We start from the raw sequence: 16,417 nt of genomic DNA, 5'->3' as shown, positions 1-16,417 counted from the left end.
TACCCCAAATCTTTACCAAAGCCATTTATCAGCACAAGGAGGTTTTTGACAGACCCCTTTGGGTTTTGAAGGTATAGCATCATATTGTCCTTAAAGAGGTAGGTAGCTAAACTTCCTCTTTTCCTATTTGGATGTCCCTGATTTCTTTTTCTTGCCTAATTGCTCTGGCTAGGACTTCCAGTACTATATTGAACAGGACAGGGGAGAGTGAGCATCCTTAGTTTATTCCCATTGTTAGGGAGAATGCTTCCAATTTCTGCCCATTGAGCAAAATGTTGGCTGTGGTTTTATCATAGATGGCTCTCACTGCTTTAAGGAATGTTCCTTCTGTGTCTAGGTGCTCAAGGTTTTTATCAAGAAGGAATGCTGGATTTTGTCAAATGCTTTTCTGCATCTAATGATATAATCATGTGGTTCTTGGTTTTATAACTGTTAATGTACTGAGTTATATTTATGGTGTTGTGAATGCTGAATGCCAAGTCCTCCATCTCAGGAATGAAGCCCACCTAGTCACAGTGGATGATCCTAGAGATGTGTTATTGGATCCGATAATTTTTGCATCTGTGTTCAAGGAGATTGGCCTGTAATTCTCTTTCCTTGATGGTCTTTGTCAGGTTTGGGCATCACTATGATGTTAGCTTCATAGAATGATTTGGAGAGGATTGCATCAATCTCAATTACTTGGAATATTTTCAATAAGATTGATATCGGTTCCTCCTTGTATGTCTTGTAGAATTCAGGTGAAAAGCCATCTGGACCAGGGCTTTTTTTGGTGTGGAGATTTCTTATTACTGAGTCAATTTACTGAATTTTTATTAGTCTGTTTATAGTTTCAATTTCTTCTTGTTTCAACCTTGGGAGGTTGTGTGATGTCAAAAAGTCCTCCATTTCCTTCGGGTTTCCTAGTTTATTTGCATATAGGTCTTCATCGTAATCTCTGATAATCTTTTTCATTTCTCCAGGGTCAGTTATGACTTTGTCTTTTACATTTCTAATTGTGTTTGTTTGGACTTTCTCTTTTTATCGTCAATCTAGTCAGGGGTCTGTGAATCTTATCCATCCTTTCAAAGAACCAGCTTTTTGTCTTGGTGATCCTTTCTATGCTATTTTTGTCTTCTATGTCCTGTAATTGTGATTTTATCTTGGTGATATGGATTCCTCTGTTGCAGTTAGAATTTTGAAGATCTTGCCTTACTAGCTCCCTTAGGTGTGATGCCATTCTGTTTATTTGTGATTTGTTTTCTTGATGTGTGCTTACAGTGCTATAAATTTTCCTCTTTAATCTGATTTCATGGCATCCTAGAGATTCTAATAAGACATTTCTTTGTTTTTATTTGTTTCCAGGAATCTTTTTACTTCTGTCTTGATTTCCATTTTGACCCAGAAGTCATTTAGCAGCATGTTGTTTAGTGTCCATGTCTTTGTCTGTTTTGGAGGTAAGCTATTAATGGAAATAATTATTTTTATTCCACTGTGATCTGAGAAGATGCATAGTATTATTTTGCTCTTTTAAAATTTGTTCATGCTTGATTTATGTACAAGAATGTGATCAATCTTAAAGTATGTTCCATGTGCTGATGAGTAGAATGTATACTCTGTAGTTGTTGGGTGAAGTGTTCTGTAGATGTCTATTAAGTCCATTTTCTCAAGCGTTGAGTTGAGGTTTCAGATCTCCTTGATGGTTTTTTGCCTCAAAGATCTATCTAAAACTGTATTTAGGACTCCAGCTATGATTGTGTGAGAGTCAATGTCCTCTCTTAGTTTACTTAGTAGTTGTCTTATAAACCCAGTGCTCCTGTGTTGGGTACTTATATGTTTAGGATGGATATTTCTTGCTAGTGTTGAGCCTTTTATCATTATGCAAGGTCCTTCTGTGTCCTTTTGAACTTCTGATGGCTTGAAAACTCCTTTGTCTGATGTCAGAATACCTACTCCTGCCTTCTTCTGTTTTCTGTTCACCTGAAAGATCTTCCAGTCTCCAAACTTGAGTCTGTGGGTATCCTTTGCAGTGAGATCAGTTTCCTGGAAGCATCATATTGTTGAATCATGCTTTTTTATCCAGTTTGCCACTCTATGCCTCTTCAATGGCACAGTTAGTCCATTCATGTTCAAGTTGATTATTTAAATATGAGAGTCATAGGACTCTTAGGGGGTTGCTTTCTTCCCTTTTAACTTTTGTATTTATATATGTGTGTGTTTTCATTTTTGTGGGTGCTCTATATGCTCTATTAACTCTGTGTTTGCTTGTACTTTTGTGATGGATATGTCCATTCTTTTTTTTTCTGTGTTCAACATATTCTTAAGTGTCTCCTAAAGGGCTAGTCTGGGGACAGCATATTATCTTAGGGATTGGGTGCCTGTGAAGGATTTTAATTCTCCATCACTGATGAAGTTTAGCTTGATGGAGTAGAAAAGTCTTTGTTGGGATTGCTTATCTTTAATTGCTTTCTGGTCTCTGTGTGCTCAGAGAGACAACCACTGGACACAAGGTGCTTCACCCACTCAAAAGCATTTAGGGAATTTTCTGGGTCCCTACTCTCTGTCTTGCTAGGTGAGAGAAATGCCAGTCTACCATACGATGGTGGCCATCTTGCCCTCCCCTCCATTAATAAGGGTTATTTTTTTTTTTTTTATTTTTTTGAGTTGAAGTCTCACTCTGTCACCCAGGCTGAAGTGCAGTGGCCGCTCCTGGCCACCGCAGCATCGACCTGCTGGGCTCCGGTGATCCTTCTGCCTCAGCCTTCCAAGTAGCTGGAACTACAGGTGTGTGCTACCATGCCCGGCTAATTTTTAATTTATTGTAGAGATGAGGTCTCACCAAGTTTCCCAGGCGAGTCTTGAACCCGTGGACTGATAAGGGTTATTTTTAAACTAGGATACTTTGCTGCACATTTATTCTCCTATAGCTCTGAAAAAGGGCTCAGATCTGGAAAGAGCCATTACTGCTGCTGCTCTGATTTTTAGAAACTCTTCTGACTTGGATGGTAAACTTGGAAAAGCTACTGCCAAAAATCTGTTACTAACCAAATTTAGTATTTTCACAGAGGTAGGAGAATTAACATACCTGAAGAAACAGGGGCTATGCCATCATGGCTGATGCCCAAAAGCCAAAACTCCAGCTCATCACCTTGGTCATATTGTTTAACTCACAAATAATTATTGAACACATACCTTAAGCCAGGGAGTGAACAGGACACTGGAGTTAATGCAATGAACAAAGATAGCAATCCAGCAGAGAAATATACTGAAAAAGTAATTATGTAAGAAGAAAAGAGGGCTTATTAAGAGCCAAAACTACCAATATTTATTTGTAGGTAAAACAAAAACAAAAAAAGGCAGTCTCAAGTTCCTGTGTGTGTTCTCAGATAGTATTATACACTAGCATGCACGCAAACATACACACACACACAGTCACACACATATATATGGTTTTAAGGTACTAGAGTTATATAAGAGGTCACTCACTGAGATGAGCTGGGTCAAAGATACAACTTCCTGTATGTTGATAATCATTTCTAAAGGAGAGAGAGAGAAGAATCTATAGTATAATACACATAAAAATGTCTGGAAAAAAACGTTAGCCATACTCCATAGCTCAACCTATAATCTCGTGCCTTTGGGAGGCTGAAGTGAGTGGATTGCCTGAGCCTGTGGGTTCACGACCCACCTAGGCAATTTGGCAAGACCCATTTCTACAATAAATCAAAAAAATTAGCCGGGTGTGGTAGCGTGCACCTGTAGTTCTGGCTACTTGGAAGGCTGAGGTGGAAGGATCGCCGGAGTCCAGCAGGTCAAGGCTGGAGTGGCTGGGAGCAGCCACTGCACTGCAGTCTGGGTGGCAGAGTGAGACTCCAATTCAAAAAAAGAAAAGAAACATTAATAAGGGTTAGCTATCTTCGGGTAGTGGGGTAAAGAGTTATCATTGCCTTCTTTTTAAACTTATTTTTTCTAAATATTCTCTATGAAAAATGCATTTTTTCTGAAATATTTTTTTAAAAAGCTATTTTCCGGGCATAATTTATCAAAAGATAAAAAGTGTTAGGTAGTCTTTAAAGAAAGGGTAGGGTAATAAATCCTATAACATTTGCCTGCTTCAGAGGCCAAAAGAAACTGCATATCCCAGAGAGAAAAAGAACTCTTTGTTTTATGCCCTGGAAAATACTCAACATTCTTTTAACAAGTATGAAAATGAGGACCCAGTGGATGTACCATCTCACCGTAACTTATCACCTGTCTGAGAACACCACAGGAAAAAAAATCAGTAAAAAAATCACAAAAATTATTAGGAAAGACACCATTAGCCTTGGGATCTTAGCTTCCTATAGTCAGTCAGATAAAATAAAACCAAACAACAAAAGGTACTGCTGGATTTTCGGAAGATGGCAACCGCATAGATGGATCCCTGAGATTCTCCGAACGTGAGTTTTCCAAAAAGACTATTACTTTCCTTCCTGCACCCCCCGCCCACCTCCAGCCACACTGGTACGAGGCTTGGGAACTTTTGGTCCCATGCAGGGCCAGACATTGCCGCCAGACTGTGGCTGTTCCACTATATGTGATTCCGGCTGGCTGGGGAATTCCAAATCCCAGACCACAGCTCCATCCCCAGCCACATCGTGGAGACCAGCACCCAGCGCGAAGCTGCCGGTCATGCAGGGAGACTCTGAGTGCCCGCCCCTTAGAGATACCGGTCCCATTTCTGGCTAAAGTGCCCTGGGAGGGACCCAAAGCCACCACCTGCCCTCTGGAGCTTTGCAGATCGGAAGGCCCTGGCCCAAACTGGCTGAGGCACTCAGTGTGTGCCACCACAAGCCTGTGTAAGGGGGCAGAACCCCAAGCTGGCATAAGGTGCCGGTTACAGGCTTCCAGCTCCAGAGGAGGAAATGCCCAACCCTGTCCTCCACCCCAGTTGGCTGGAGGCACCCCAGATCCAGTGCCCAGCTGTGAAGCTGGTCCCACCTAGAGACCCACAGGAACCCCCTAAAAGCGAAAGTAAAACCACCACCTCCCCCATTTTCAAAGCATATTTACATTGCATCACCCCACCCACCTAGCAGAGCCTTCACCTTGGTTCCCATGGTGACATCATTAACAGGAGACAAAGCTCCTCCCCTATGCTGAATAAAGACTAGTGTCACAGATCTCCTAGGCAACAAGCTAATGGCCTGCAATAGAAACAGAGGAGAGAAGCTGGAGATTAGATCTCAGGAACTTGATCCACTAAGGGATGAGAGAGAAAAATCTACACAAATGAAGAAAAACCAAAAGAAGAATATGGGTCTATCCCAGACTCCTGAGAGGGCAGACACTGAGAAAACTGACTTTGGAATGTAAACAACGAAGAGCCCCACCCAGAATGAATGGTCTCAAAATACCACCCTAGACATCAAGACATTAATGGAGAGATTAAAAAGAACTGAAGAGACTCAAGAAGAAACTAGAAAGGAGCTGATATCTGAGATAATAACAAAAAATACTGTGAATAAAATAAACAATAAACTGATAAGCATGGAAAGCAGAATTACCCAAGCAGAAGAAAGAATCTCAGAGCTTGAGGACCAAAATATAGAAATAACACAAACTCTCAAAAACACAGAAAACAAGCACAAAAAGACAGAAAAAAACCTTCAAGAGATGAGCAATTACCTCAAGAGGCCTAACCTAAGAGTAATTGGTCTTCCTGAGGCAGAAAGAGAGACAGAGACCACATTGGAACAAACCTTCCATGAGATCATTCAAGAAAACTTCCCTTATCTAATCAATGATGCAAAAACTCAAACACAAGAGATCCAGAGAACCCCTGCAAGACAACAAATGAGAAAACCAACTCCTAGACACATAATAATTCACCTAAACAAAGTAGTCATAAAAGAAAAAATCCTAAAGGCAGCAAGAGAAAAAGGTCAGATTACCTACCATGGAAAACCAATTAGAATAGCAGCAGATTTATCTACAGAAACCCTGCAGGCTAGGAGAGCTTGGAGCCCTATCTTCAAAGTCCTAAAAGATAAACAATTTCAACCAAGAATAACCTACCCAGCCAGATTAAGCTTAATCAGCGAGGGAGAATTAAAATCTTTCCCAGATATCCAATCCCTAAGAACCTATGCTGCCACCAAACCACCTCTACATGAAATACTTAAGAAAGTACTAAACACAGAAGCAAAGGGGAAATAAGAACAACATTTTTCACAAGAATACAGAAAAAAGAATAAAATACATATGAACCAACCCCAAAAACAAAAGAAAGACAATAAACCAAGTGGAAGAACAACTCTAAAAGGACTATATGGTAGGGATGAACTCTCACATTTCAATAATTAGCCTGAATGTGAATGGACTAAATGCACCACTGAAAAGACATAGAATGGCAAAATGGATAAAATATCACCAGGCAACATTATACTGCCTTCAAGAGACCCATCTCACGAGAAAGGACATGCACAGACTCTAAGAGGATGGGAAACAAATTTCCAGGCAAAAGGAACACAAAAGAAAGGAGGAATCACGATCCTAATTTTAGACAAAATACCATTTAAGCTATCAAAAACTTAAAAAGAGGGCCACTACATAATGATAAAAGGCTCACTCCATCAACAAGAAATATCTATCCTAAACATACATGCACCTAATATAGGTGCACCAGCTTTTACAAAGCAACTTCTAGGAAAACTAAAGAAAGATATTGATTCTAACACCATCATAACTGGGGACTTTAATACCCCACTCACAATCCTTGACAGATCATCGGGACAAAAAATCAGTAACGAGATTCGGAACCTCAATGTGACTCTGGACCAAATGGACTTAATTGATACCTACAGAACACTCCATCCAGAGACCAGAGAATACACATTCTACTCATCACCACACAGGACATATTCCAAGATTGACCACATTCTGGGCCATAAATCAAGCATAAGCAAATTTAAAAAGACCGAAATTCTACCATGCACTTTCTCGGACCACAGTGGAATAAAAATAAACATTGACACAAACAACGTCCCCCCCAAAACCCACAAAGACATGGACACTAAACAGCATGATGCTAAACAACTCCTGGATCAATGATGAAATCAAAACAGAGATCAAAAGATACCTGGAAACAAATGAAAATGAAGAAACATCTTACCAAAATCTCTGGGACGCCTTAAAAGCTATAGTAAGAGGGGAATTTATATCCCTACAAACACACATGAAGAAATTAGAAGGAGCACAAATTAATAGCCTAACAAGCCACCTAAGGAAGCTGGAAAAGCAAGATCACAAAAACCCTAATTTCAGCAGAAGAATCCAGATCACCAAAATAAAAGCCCAAATCCAGGACATAGAAGACAAAAAGACAATACAAAAAATCAATGAAACAAAAAGCTGGTTCTTCAAAAGGATAAACAAGATCGATGGTCCCCTAGCTAGACTGACCAAGAAAAAGAAAGAAAAAACCCAAATAAGCCCAATCAGAAACACAAAAGATGAAGTCACATCTGATCCTGAAGAAATACAAAACATCATCAGAGACTACAATGTACACTTGTATGGAAACAAACTTGAAAACTTCAAGGAAATGGAGGACTTTCTGTCATCACACAACCTGCCTAGGTTGAAACAAAAAGAAATTGAGACCCTAAGTAGACCAATAACAATCAAGGAAATTGACTATGTAATAAGAAAACTACGTACAGAAAAAAGCCCCGGACCAGATGGCTTTCCAGCAGAATTCTACAAGACATTTAAGGAGGAACTGATTCCAACCCTACTGAAGCTATTTCAGGCCATTGAGAAAGATGGAACCCTCCCCAAATCATTTTATGAAGCTAACATCACATTGATACCCAAGCCAGGTAAAGATCCAACAAACAAAGAGAACTACAGGCCAATATCTTTGATGAACATAGACGCTAAAATTCTCAACAAGATCCTAGTAAACCGGCTTCAACAACACATCTCAAAAATCATTCATTATGAGCAAGTAGGATTCATCCCTGGGACGCAAGGCTGGTTCACCATTCGTAAAACAATAAATGTAATTAAATACATCAACAGATGTCAAAACAAAAACCACATGATTATATCATTAGATGCAGAAAAAGCTTTTGATAAAATCCAGCACCCTTCTTCATAAAAACCCTTGAACATTAAGGCATACAGGGAACATACCTCAAAGTAGTAAAAGCCATCTATGAGAAACCCACAGCCAGCATACTCCTAAACGGACAAAAATTGGAACCATTTCCCCTGAAAACTGGAACAAGACAAGGATGCCCACTTTCACACCTCCTGTTCAATATAGTATTGGAAGTCCTGGCTAGAGTGATCAGAGAAGAGAAGGTAATCAGGGGTATCCAAATAGGAAAAGAGGAAGTCAAATTATCTCTCTTTGCAGATGACATGATTGTATACCTTGAAAACCCAAGAGTATTTGTCAAAAACCTCCTTACACTGATAAAGGCCTTCGGCAAAGTCTCAGGATATAAAATAAATGTGCAAAAGACAATCACATTTCTTTACACCAATAATAAACAAACAGAAACCCAAATAAGAAACACAATTCCATTCAAAATAGCCACACACAAAAAGGAAATACCTTGGCATCTTCCTAACCAGAGATGTGAAAGACCTTTACAATGAAAACTACAAAACTTTGCTCAAAGAAATCAAAGATGACACAAACAAGTGGAAAAATATCCCATGCTCATGGATTGGAAGAATCAACATTGTGAAGATGTCCATCTTACCTAAGGCAATCTACAGATTCAATGCAACACCTATTAAATTACCAGGAACATTCTTCTCAGACCTAGAAAAAACAACACAGGAATTCATATGGAAACACAAATGACCAAGAATTGCCAGAACAATCCTCAGCAAAAAAAAAAAACAAAGCAGGTGGTATCACATTACCAGACTTCAAACTTTACTATAAAGCCACAATCATCAAAAGAGCTTGGTATTGGTAAAGGAAGAGGCATATAGACCAATGGAATAGAACTGAGATTCCAGAGGTAAGACCTCAATTTCTCAACCAACTCATCTTCGACAAAGCCTCCACCACCTACCACTGGGGGAGAGGAGAACCTATTCAGTAATGGTGCTGGGAAAACTGGCTGACCACATGCAGAAGATTGAAACAGGACCCCTATCTATCCCCATACACAAAAATTAACTCCAAATGGATCAGGGACCTAAATATAAAACCTCAAACCATAAGAACCTTAGAAAATAAAGGACATACCCTCATGGAAATTGGAACTGGCATCCAATTCCTGAACAAAACTCGAAATCCATAGGCCATAAGGGATAAGATAGACAAGTGGGAGAAGCTTCTTCAAAGCCAAAGAAACCATCAAGAGAGCAGGAAGACAGCCTACAGACTGGGAAAATGTATTTGCCAACTCCAGGTCTGACAAAGGCTTAACATCCTGGACCTACAAGGAACTCAAACGTGCTGAAAAGAAAAAAACAAACAACCCCATTATCAAGTGGGCAAAAGATATGAACAGATACTTCACAAAGGAAGACATCCGAGCTGCCAACAGACACATGAAGAAATGCTCAGCCTCATTAATCATCAGGGAGATGCAAATCAAAACCACACTGAGATACCACCTAACCCCAGTCAGAATGGCAGTTATCAACAACTCAATAAATAACAGCTGCTGGAGAGGGTGTGACGAAAAGGGAACACTTCTACACTGTTGGTGGGAGTGTAAACTAGTGCAACCTCTATGGAAAGCAGTGTGGCTATTCCTAAAAGCTCTAAACATCAACCTCCCATATGACCCTGCAATCCTCCTACTGGGAATATACCCTGAAGAATTCAAATCACTCTATATAAAAGATACTTGCATGCAAATGTTTATTGCAGCATTGTTCACAATAGCAAGAACCTGGAACCAACCACGCTGTCCATCAAAAGAGGACTGTATTTAAAAAATGTGGTACATATACACGATGGAATACTATGCAGCCACAAAAAAGAACAAAATCATGAATTTTGCAGCAACCTGGATGGAGCTGGAGTCTATAATACTAAGTGACCTCTCATAGAAACAATGATCTGACTACCACATATTCTCACTCATATAGTGGACCTTGATCATCCAATGCACTACTATAAGAAAATGACTGACAGTGTTGGGAAACTATGTGGGGGAGATGGGACTAATGGTAGTAAACATCTGTCTGGTGATGGGGAAACACCAATTATCAACAAGGGGGCCTGAATGAAGCATATTTGTATGCCTAACCCTTGACTGTATCCCACAATATCAAAATAAAAAATATCGATTATAAAAAAAAAAGGTACTGCTAAGGAGACACAAAAACAAGATAGCAGGATGAACACTATGTTCTTACAACATGGAGAAAAAAAGGAAGAAGCCAAACCCCATCTCTGATCTTTGATCAAAAAGTGTGTGACTCCATTAGAAAAGTGGTCCTACCTATGTCTTAAAATCTTGTCTTTTCCAAATAGCATTCTGTTCTCTTGGAGGGAGGGGGTAAAGAATTCCCTTGTCCCTCACTGATAGGGTGACTTCTTGAGGAGACCCAGCCTAGAGAAACCAAGATGGGTGTCAGCCTGTAAGAGGTATGTGCTCTCATTCCAACAGTGTGACGTAGTCATTGCTGTGCTGGGTTTTTTATATCTAGCACATGGATGAGCATTTGGGGTTGAACTAAATGCAAACAGTTCATTACAAAAGTGAATCAAATGACCTTAGCAGGTTTGTTTTGTTTTGTTTTGTTTTTGTCTCGAGATAGCATCTCAGTATATTGACCAGGATGGTCTCAAACTTCTAGGCTCAAGCAATTCATTTGTCTAAGAGTCCTGAGTAGCTGAGTAGGGGACGTACAAGCACACACCCCCAAGCATAGCCTTAGCATTTTTAATGTCAATGTGGAAGATATTGTTCAAACTGTGGTTTGAAACTGAAAATCCTCTTCATTTATGTACTATTCAGATGTTTTGCTTCAATCTAACTGTTTATGAGGACTGTGAACTTGGCTTTCATTTATGATAACACTAAATGCTGAATGATCTTCCAAAGCACATGTTTTCTTTTAGCATATTTTATTTTTATGCAATCTCAAGGCTCAGGTGATGAGCACATAAAGAATACCTTTCTTAACCAAAACACATTTTGAAAATCTGCAAACATGATAGCATCTGTGTTCAAAGAAAGGTTGGATAGCATTGCAGTTAAGAGTGTGAGCTCTTAAGAGGTAGATAGGCCACGAACCATGGCTCTATATCAAAAGTTTCCCAGCTTGAGGCAAGTTACTTACTCCTCACTAGTCTCTGATACTGCATCTTTAGAATCTGGATAATAATAGTACATGTTCAGTAAGTCACTGTGAGGATTAAATGAGATAACCCATGAAAATATTTAGCACAGTACTCAACTGGTATCATTGATAGAAATTTGACATGTTATTATTGTTCTTAAGATGTCTGTTATTTGCTATGAGTTGGATGTTTGTCCCCTCCAAGCCTCATGTTGAGATTTGATTCCCTGATGTAGAAAGTGGGAGTTTATGGGAGGTGCCTGAGCCAAGGGGGCAGATCCTTCATTAGCAGATTAATGCCTTCCCTTGGGGATGAGTAAGTTCTCACTCTATTAGTTCCTGTTAGAGCTGGTTGTTTAAAAGAGCCCAGCACCTCCCTCCCCCACTTGTTTCCTCTCTTGCCATATGATCTCCACACACCAATGCCCCTTTGACTTCTTCCATGAGTGAAAGTAACCCGAGACCCTCACCAAAAGCAGATGCTTAATCTTGAACTTTCCAGCCATTAGAATTGTGAATCAAGTAAGCCTTTTTTCTGTATAAATTTCCCAGTCTCGGGTATTTTGTTATAGCAACACAAAACCCACTAAGACATTATGTTTATGATCTGTAAAACTAAAGCCTATAAAATGAATTAGGTTTTAATTTCTTCTTCTTTATTCTCACAGGGACAAGAAGCCAAACCAAAATACAGAGAGATCCTTTCTGAACTTAATGAGAACACAGAAAATAAGCTTGATTTTGAGGACTTCATGATCTTGCTCTTAGGCATCACTGTCATGTCAGATCTGTTACAAAATATATGGTGTATAAAAATTACAAAATAAACAGCTTTACATATGTGGATAAAATAATGGCAAAAGACAGTGTTAAATGTGTAAAATGTGTCCATCTTAAATTCACTGAATATACTAATCATACATTGAGAATTGCCTAGGATGGTTCTGATTGCTGATATTCAAACCCAATACAAGTCCCCAAAGTTTAGGCATATGCTTCAAAAATGTTTAAAGAATATGGTCAGCCAGGCTCGGTGGTTCAGCCTGTAATCCCGCACATTTGGGAGGCTGAGGTAAGTGGATTGCCTGAGCCTGTGGGTTCAAGACCTGCCTGGGCAACTTGGTGAGACCTCATCTCTACAATAAATAAAAAATTAGCCAGGTGTGGTAGCTCGCACCTGTAATTCCAGCTACTTGGAAGGCTGAGATGGAAGGATCACCGGAGCCCAGCAGGTCGAGGCTGCGGTGGCCAGGAGTGGCCACTGCACTCCAGTCTGGGTGACAGAGTGAGACTGCAACTCAAAAAAAAAAAAAAAAAAAAAAGAATATGGTCTCTGGGGCTCTACATTATGATAGATTTAATACCACTGAATATTAAATTGCTTTTGTGAGTCAGTAGTGACCCAGAGCACTCGACTTATAGTCATTGAGTCACTTATCCATTCATTCCCTCGTTAAATGATATTTGTTGAGCAACTACTTGATAGTACTTCTGAGGACACAGTAATGAACTGGCTAGACAATCTATTACCTCAGACATGCTTGCAGGAGTTAGCAGAAGAGATGGAGAGTGAATAATATTTTTATCAATTGTACACACAGTATAATTGCAATTGAGATAAAGGCTATAGAATGCTCAAAGAGATTATAACTTGATGTAGTTCAAAGGTCAGAGAAACTTTACTGACCTTCAATAAAAGGCACAAAACCAAATTAAACAGATCAGTGACTGCCAGAGATGCAAGTGGGAAGCAGGATGGTCCACAAATGGGCACAGGGGAGCTTTTAATTGGGCTGGAAATGATTATTATCTTAAAGTAGCCATATTCCAAAGGTCCACACCCCTCCTACAGCCCCACCTCCTGCATTCCTGAGTTTAAAGTCCAAAACAGGTACACACACATATGCGCACACACAACCTTTGAGACAGGCTCTCATAAAGGCTTTTATTCATTCAGGACCCTGAGGACAGCAGGCCCCAGTAGGACAGCTCAGGACATGATGATAGGCACCCAAGGGGCCAGAGAGGGGTCTGCTTCTCACTTGTATCTCTGGCAGCCACTGATCTGTTTAATTTGGTTTTGTGCCTTTTTTTTTTTTTTTTGAGTTGGAGTCTCACTCTGTTTCCCAGTTTGGAGTGCAGTGGCCGCTTCCGGCCACCACAGGCTTGACCTGCTGGGCTCCGGCGATCCTTCCGCCTCAGCCTTCCAAGTAGCTGGAATTACAGGCATCTGCTACCTGTGCCTTTTATCGAAGGTCAGTAAAGTTTCTCTAGGCAACAGCCAGAGCCACAGGCCGTAATTGAGAATTTCCTAGTGATTATTATGCTAAACCATGAATTGAAAGGTTGGGCTGTCCTAGTCTTTCATCTGATGGAGTTTTATTTTGATTTGCTGAGGTGGTGGGGAAGGCTGTCAGTTTGGCCTGGAATAAAATGTAATTTTTATTTATTTATTTTGAGTTGGCGTCTCACTCTATCACCCAGGCTAGAGTGCAGTGCTACTCTCGTGGCCACTGCAGCCTTGACCTACTGGGTTCAGGCAATCCTTCCACCTCCCTTCCAAGGAGCTGAAACTACAGGTACATGCTATCATGACAGGCTAATTTTTTATTTATTGTAGAGACGAGATCTCACCAACTTGCCCAGGCTGGTCTTGAACCCCTGAGCTCAGGCAATCCTCTCACCTTGGCCTTCCAGAATGCTAGGGTTACAGGCTTGAGCCACTGGGCCCGGCAAGATGTGATTTTTAAAATGAGCCAGGTGTGGGGGCTCACGTCTGCAATCTCAGCACTTTGGGAGGCAGAGGTGAGAGGACTGCCTAAGTCCAGGGTTTCAAGACCAGCCTGAGAAACATGGCAAGACTGCATCTCTACAATAAATCAAAAAATTATCCAGGCATGCATGGTGGCGTGTACTTGTGGTTTCAGCTACTCTGAAGGCTAAGTGGAAGGATCACCTGCCCAGCAGGTCGAGGCTGTGGTGGGTGAGAGCATGCCACTGCACCCTAGCCTGGGTGACAGAGACTCCAACTCAAAAAAAAAATCCGAATGCTTCCTAAAACCTGCCTACAAGAAATTTATCCATGTCTAACCTATGCTAACCCTGCCTCAGGTTGACGGCACCTTGCCAGGAAGGAAGGTTCAGAAATCTGGATTGCAGCCTTAGGCATGCTTCTGACTCTGCCCCACTGATGAAGTGTTGGCAACCTGCTGGCAAATGCCACAATGCAAAGGGCCTGTCTCAGACAAACCCCTAAATTGTTACAGATGAACTTGGCTTTTAATGCCTGCTGCCCAGAAAAATAAAACTGATGCAACCATTACAGTTGAGAAAGAGTTTAATATGGCAAAGTAGCTGAGCGAAGAGGGCTGGAGAAATCTCTCAAATCCACCTCCCTGAAGATTCAGAGGATAAGGTTTTTATTCAACTTAATTTATTTTTATTTTTTTGAGTTGGAGTTTCACTCTGTCACCCAGGCTGGAGTGCAGTGGCACACTCACGGTCACTGTAGCCTCAACCAACTGGGCTCAGGCGATCCTTCCGCCTCAGCATTCCAAGTAGCTGGAACTACAGGTGCGCAATACCATGCCTGGCTAATTTTTGATTTATTGTAGAGATGAGGTCTCACCAAGTTGCCCAGGAGGGTCTCGAACCTGCGGGCTCAGGCAATCCATTCACCTCAGCCTCCCAAAGCACGGGATTACAGGCTAAACCACCAAGCCCAGCTGGAAGTTATTTCTTAATGAGTACAAAGTTTCAGTTTTGCAAGATGACAAAATCTGGAGATTAGTTGCACAACAATGAAACCACCTATATGGAATCAATATCCGGTCATGCAGTAAAATCTGTAGCTATGGTTAGAAATTAATTAATATGGCTGGGTGTGGTGGCTCAGCACTTTGAGAGGCCAAGGCAAGAGGATTGCCTGAGCCCGGGGATTTCAGACCAGCCTGGGCAACTTGGAGAGCCCTCGTCTCTACAATAAATCACAAAAATTAGCCAGATGTGGTGTTGTGCATCTGTAGTTCCAGCTACTTGGAAGACTGAAGCGGAAGGATTGCCTGAGCCCAGCAGGTGGAGGCTGCAGTGGCCGTGAGCGAGCCACTGCAACCCTGCCTGGGAGACAATTACAATCAGAAATGATGAGGGTGACATTACAACTGAGACCACAGAAATACCCCCAAAAAAACATTATCAGAGACTACACCTGCATGCATACAAACTAGAAAACTTAGAGGAAATGAATAAATCCCTGAAAACACAAACTCCCAAAATTGACCCAGGAAGAAGCAAAAATCCTAAGCAGGTCAATAATTAGTAATAATGTTGAATCAGTAATTAAAAAAACCTTTCAACAATGAGAACAAAACTTCAGTACCAGATGAATTCACAGCTGAATGTTACCACATGCACAAATAAGAGCTGGTCCCAATCTGACTTAAGCTATTAAAAAAAAAAAAAAAAAATCAAGGCGAACAGACTCCTCTCTAACTCACTGCACAAAATGTGTTTCACAAAATAAGTATCAATCTGATACCCAAATCAGGGAAGGAAACAACAACAACAACAACAAAACTACAGGCCACCATCCCTGGTGAACATAGATGTAAAAATCCTCCTCAAAATTCTAGCAAACTGAACCCAACACCATATCAAAACCAGAATCCATCACAATCAAGAGGGTTTTACTCCAGGGATGCAAGGATGATTCAACATGCACAAATCAAGAAGTATGATTCCCCACACAGAACTAAAAATAAAATATACAATTCTCTTAATATATGCAGAAAAGGCATATGATAAAAATCCAACATCCTTTTATGATAAAGACCCCAAACAAACTAGGTAACATACATCTGGATAAGGAGAGTCATGTACAGCCAACATCAAACTTGATAGGAAAAAGTTCAAAACATTCCCCCTCAGAACTGGAGAAAGACAAGGTTGTCCACTCTCACCACTGCTATTCCACACAGTAATGGAAGCCCTAGCCAGAGCAATCAGGGAAGAGATAGAAACAAAAAGCACCCAAGTTGAAAAAGAGTAAGTCAAATTGTCTCTGTTCATCAGTGACATGGCTGCATACATAGAAAACCCTCAAGACACCGCTAACAGGCTCGTCGACTTGACA

General features: G+C 40.7%; 1 protein-coding gene across 1 annotated transcript in view; it reads left to right on the top strand.

Moving 5' to 3' along the window:
• Positions 1 to 12,113, top strand: part of LOC103264332 (sentan-like) — a 28,722-nt gene extending 16,609 nt beyond the window's left edge. Inside the window, exons 6-7 of the mRNA XM_021714415.1 lie at positions 2,907 to 3,046; positions 11,955 to 12,113. Coding sequence (XP_021570090.1) covers positions 2,907 to 3,046; positions 11,955 to 12,113 — 299 coding nt within the window. The remainder of the gene's footprint in view (positions 1 to 2,906; positions 3,047 to 11,954) is intronic.
• The last annotated feature ends 4,304 nt before the right edge of the window (positions 12,114 to 16,417 follow it).

This window comes from Carlito syrichta, unplaced genomic scaffold (genome assembly GCF_000164805.1).
Source record: "Carlito syrichta isolate Samal-C Ts95f unplaced genomic scaffold, Tarsius_syrichta-2.0.1 Scaffold305647, whole genome shotgun sequence".
Classification (NCBI taxonomy): domain Eukaryota; kingdom Metazoa; phylum Chordata; class Mammalia; order Primates; family Tarsiidae; genus Carlito; species Carlito syrichta.
The sequence above is the reverse complement of the archived record's forward strand: the minus strand, read 5'-3'. Positions and strand labels throughout refer to the sequence as shown.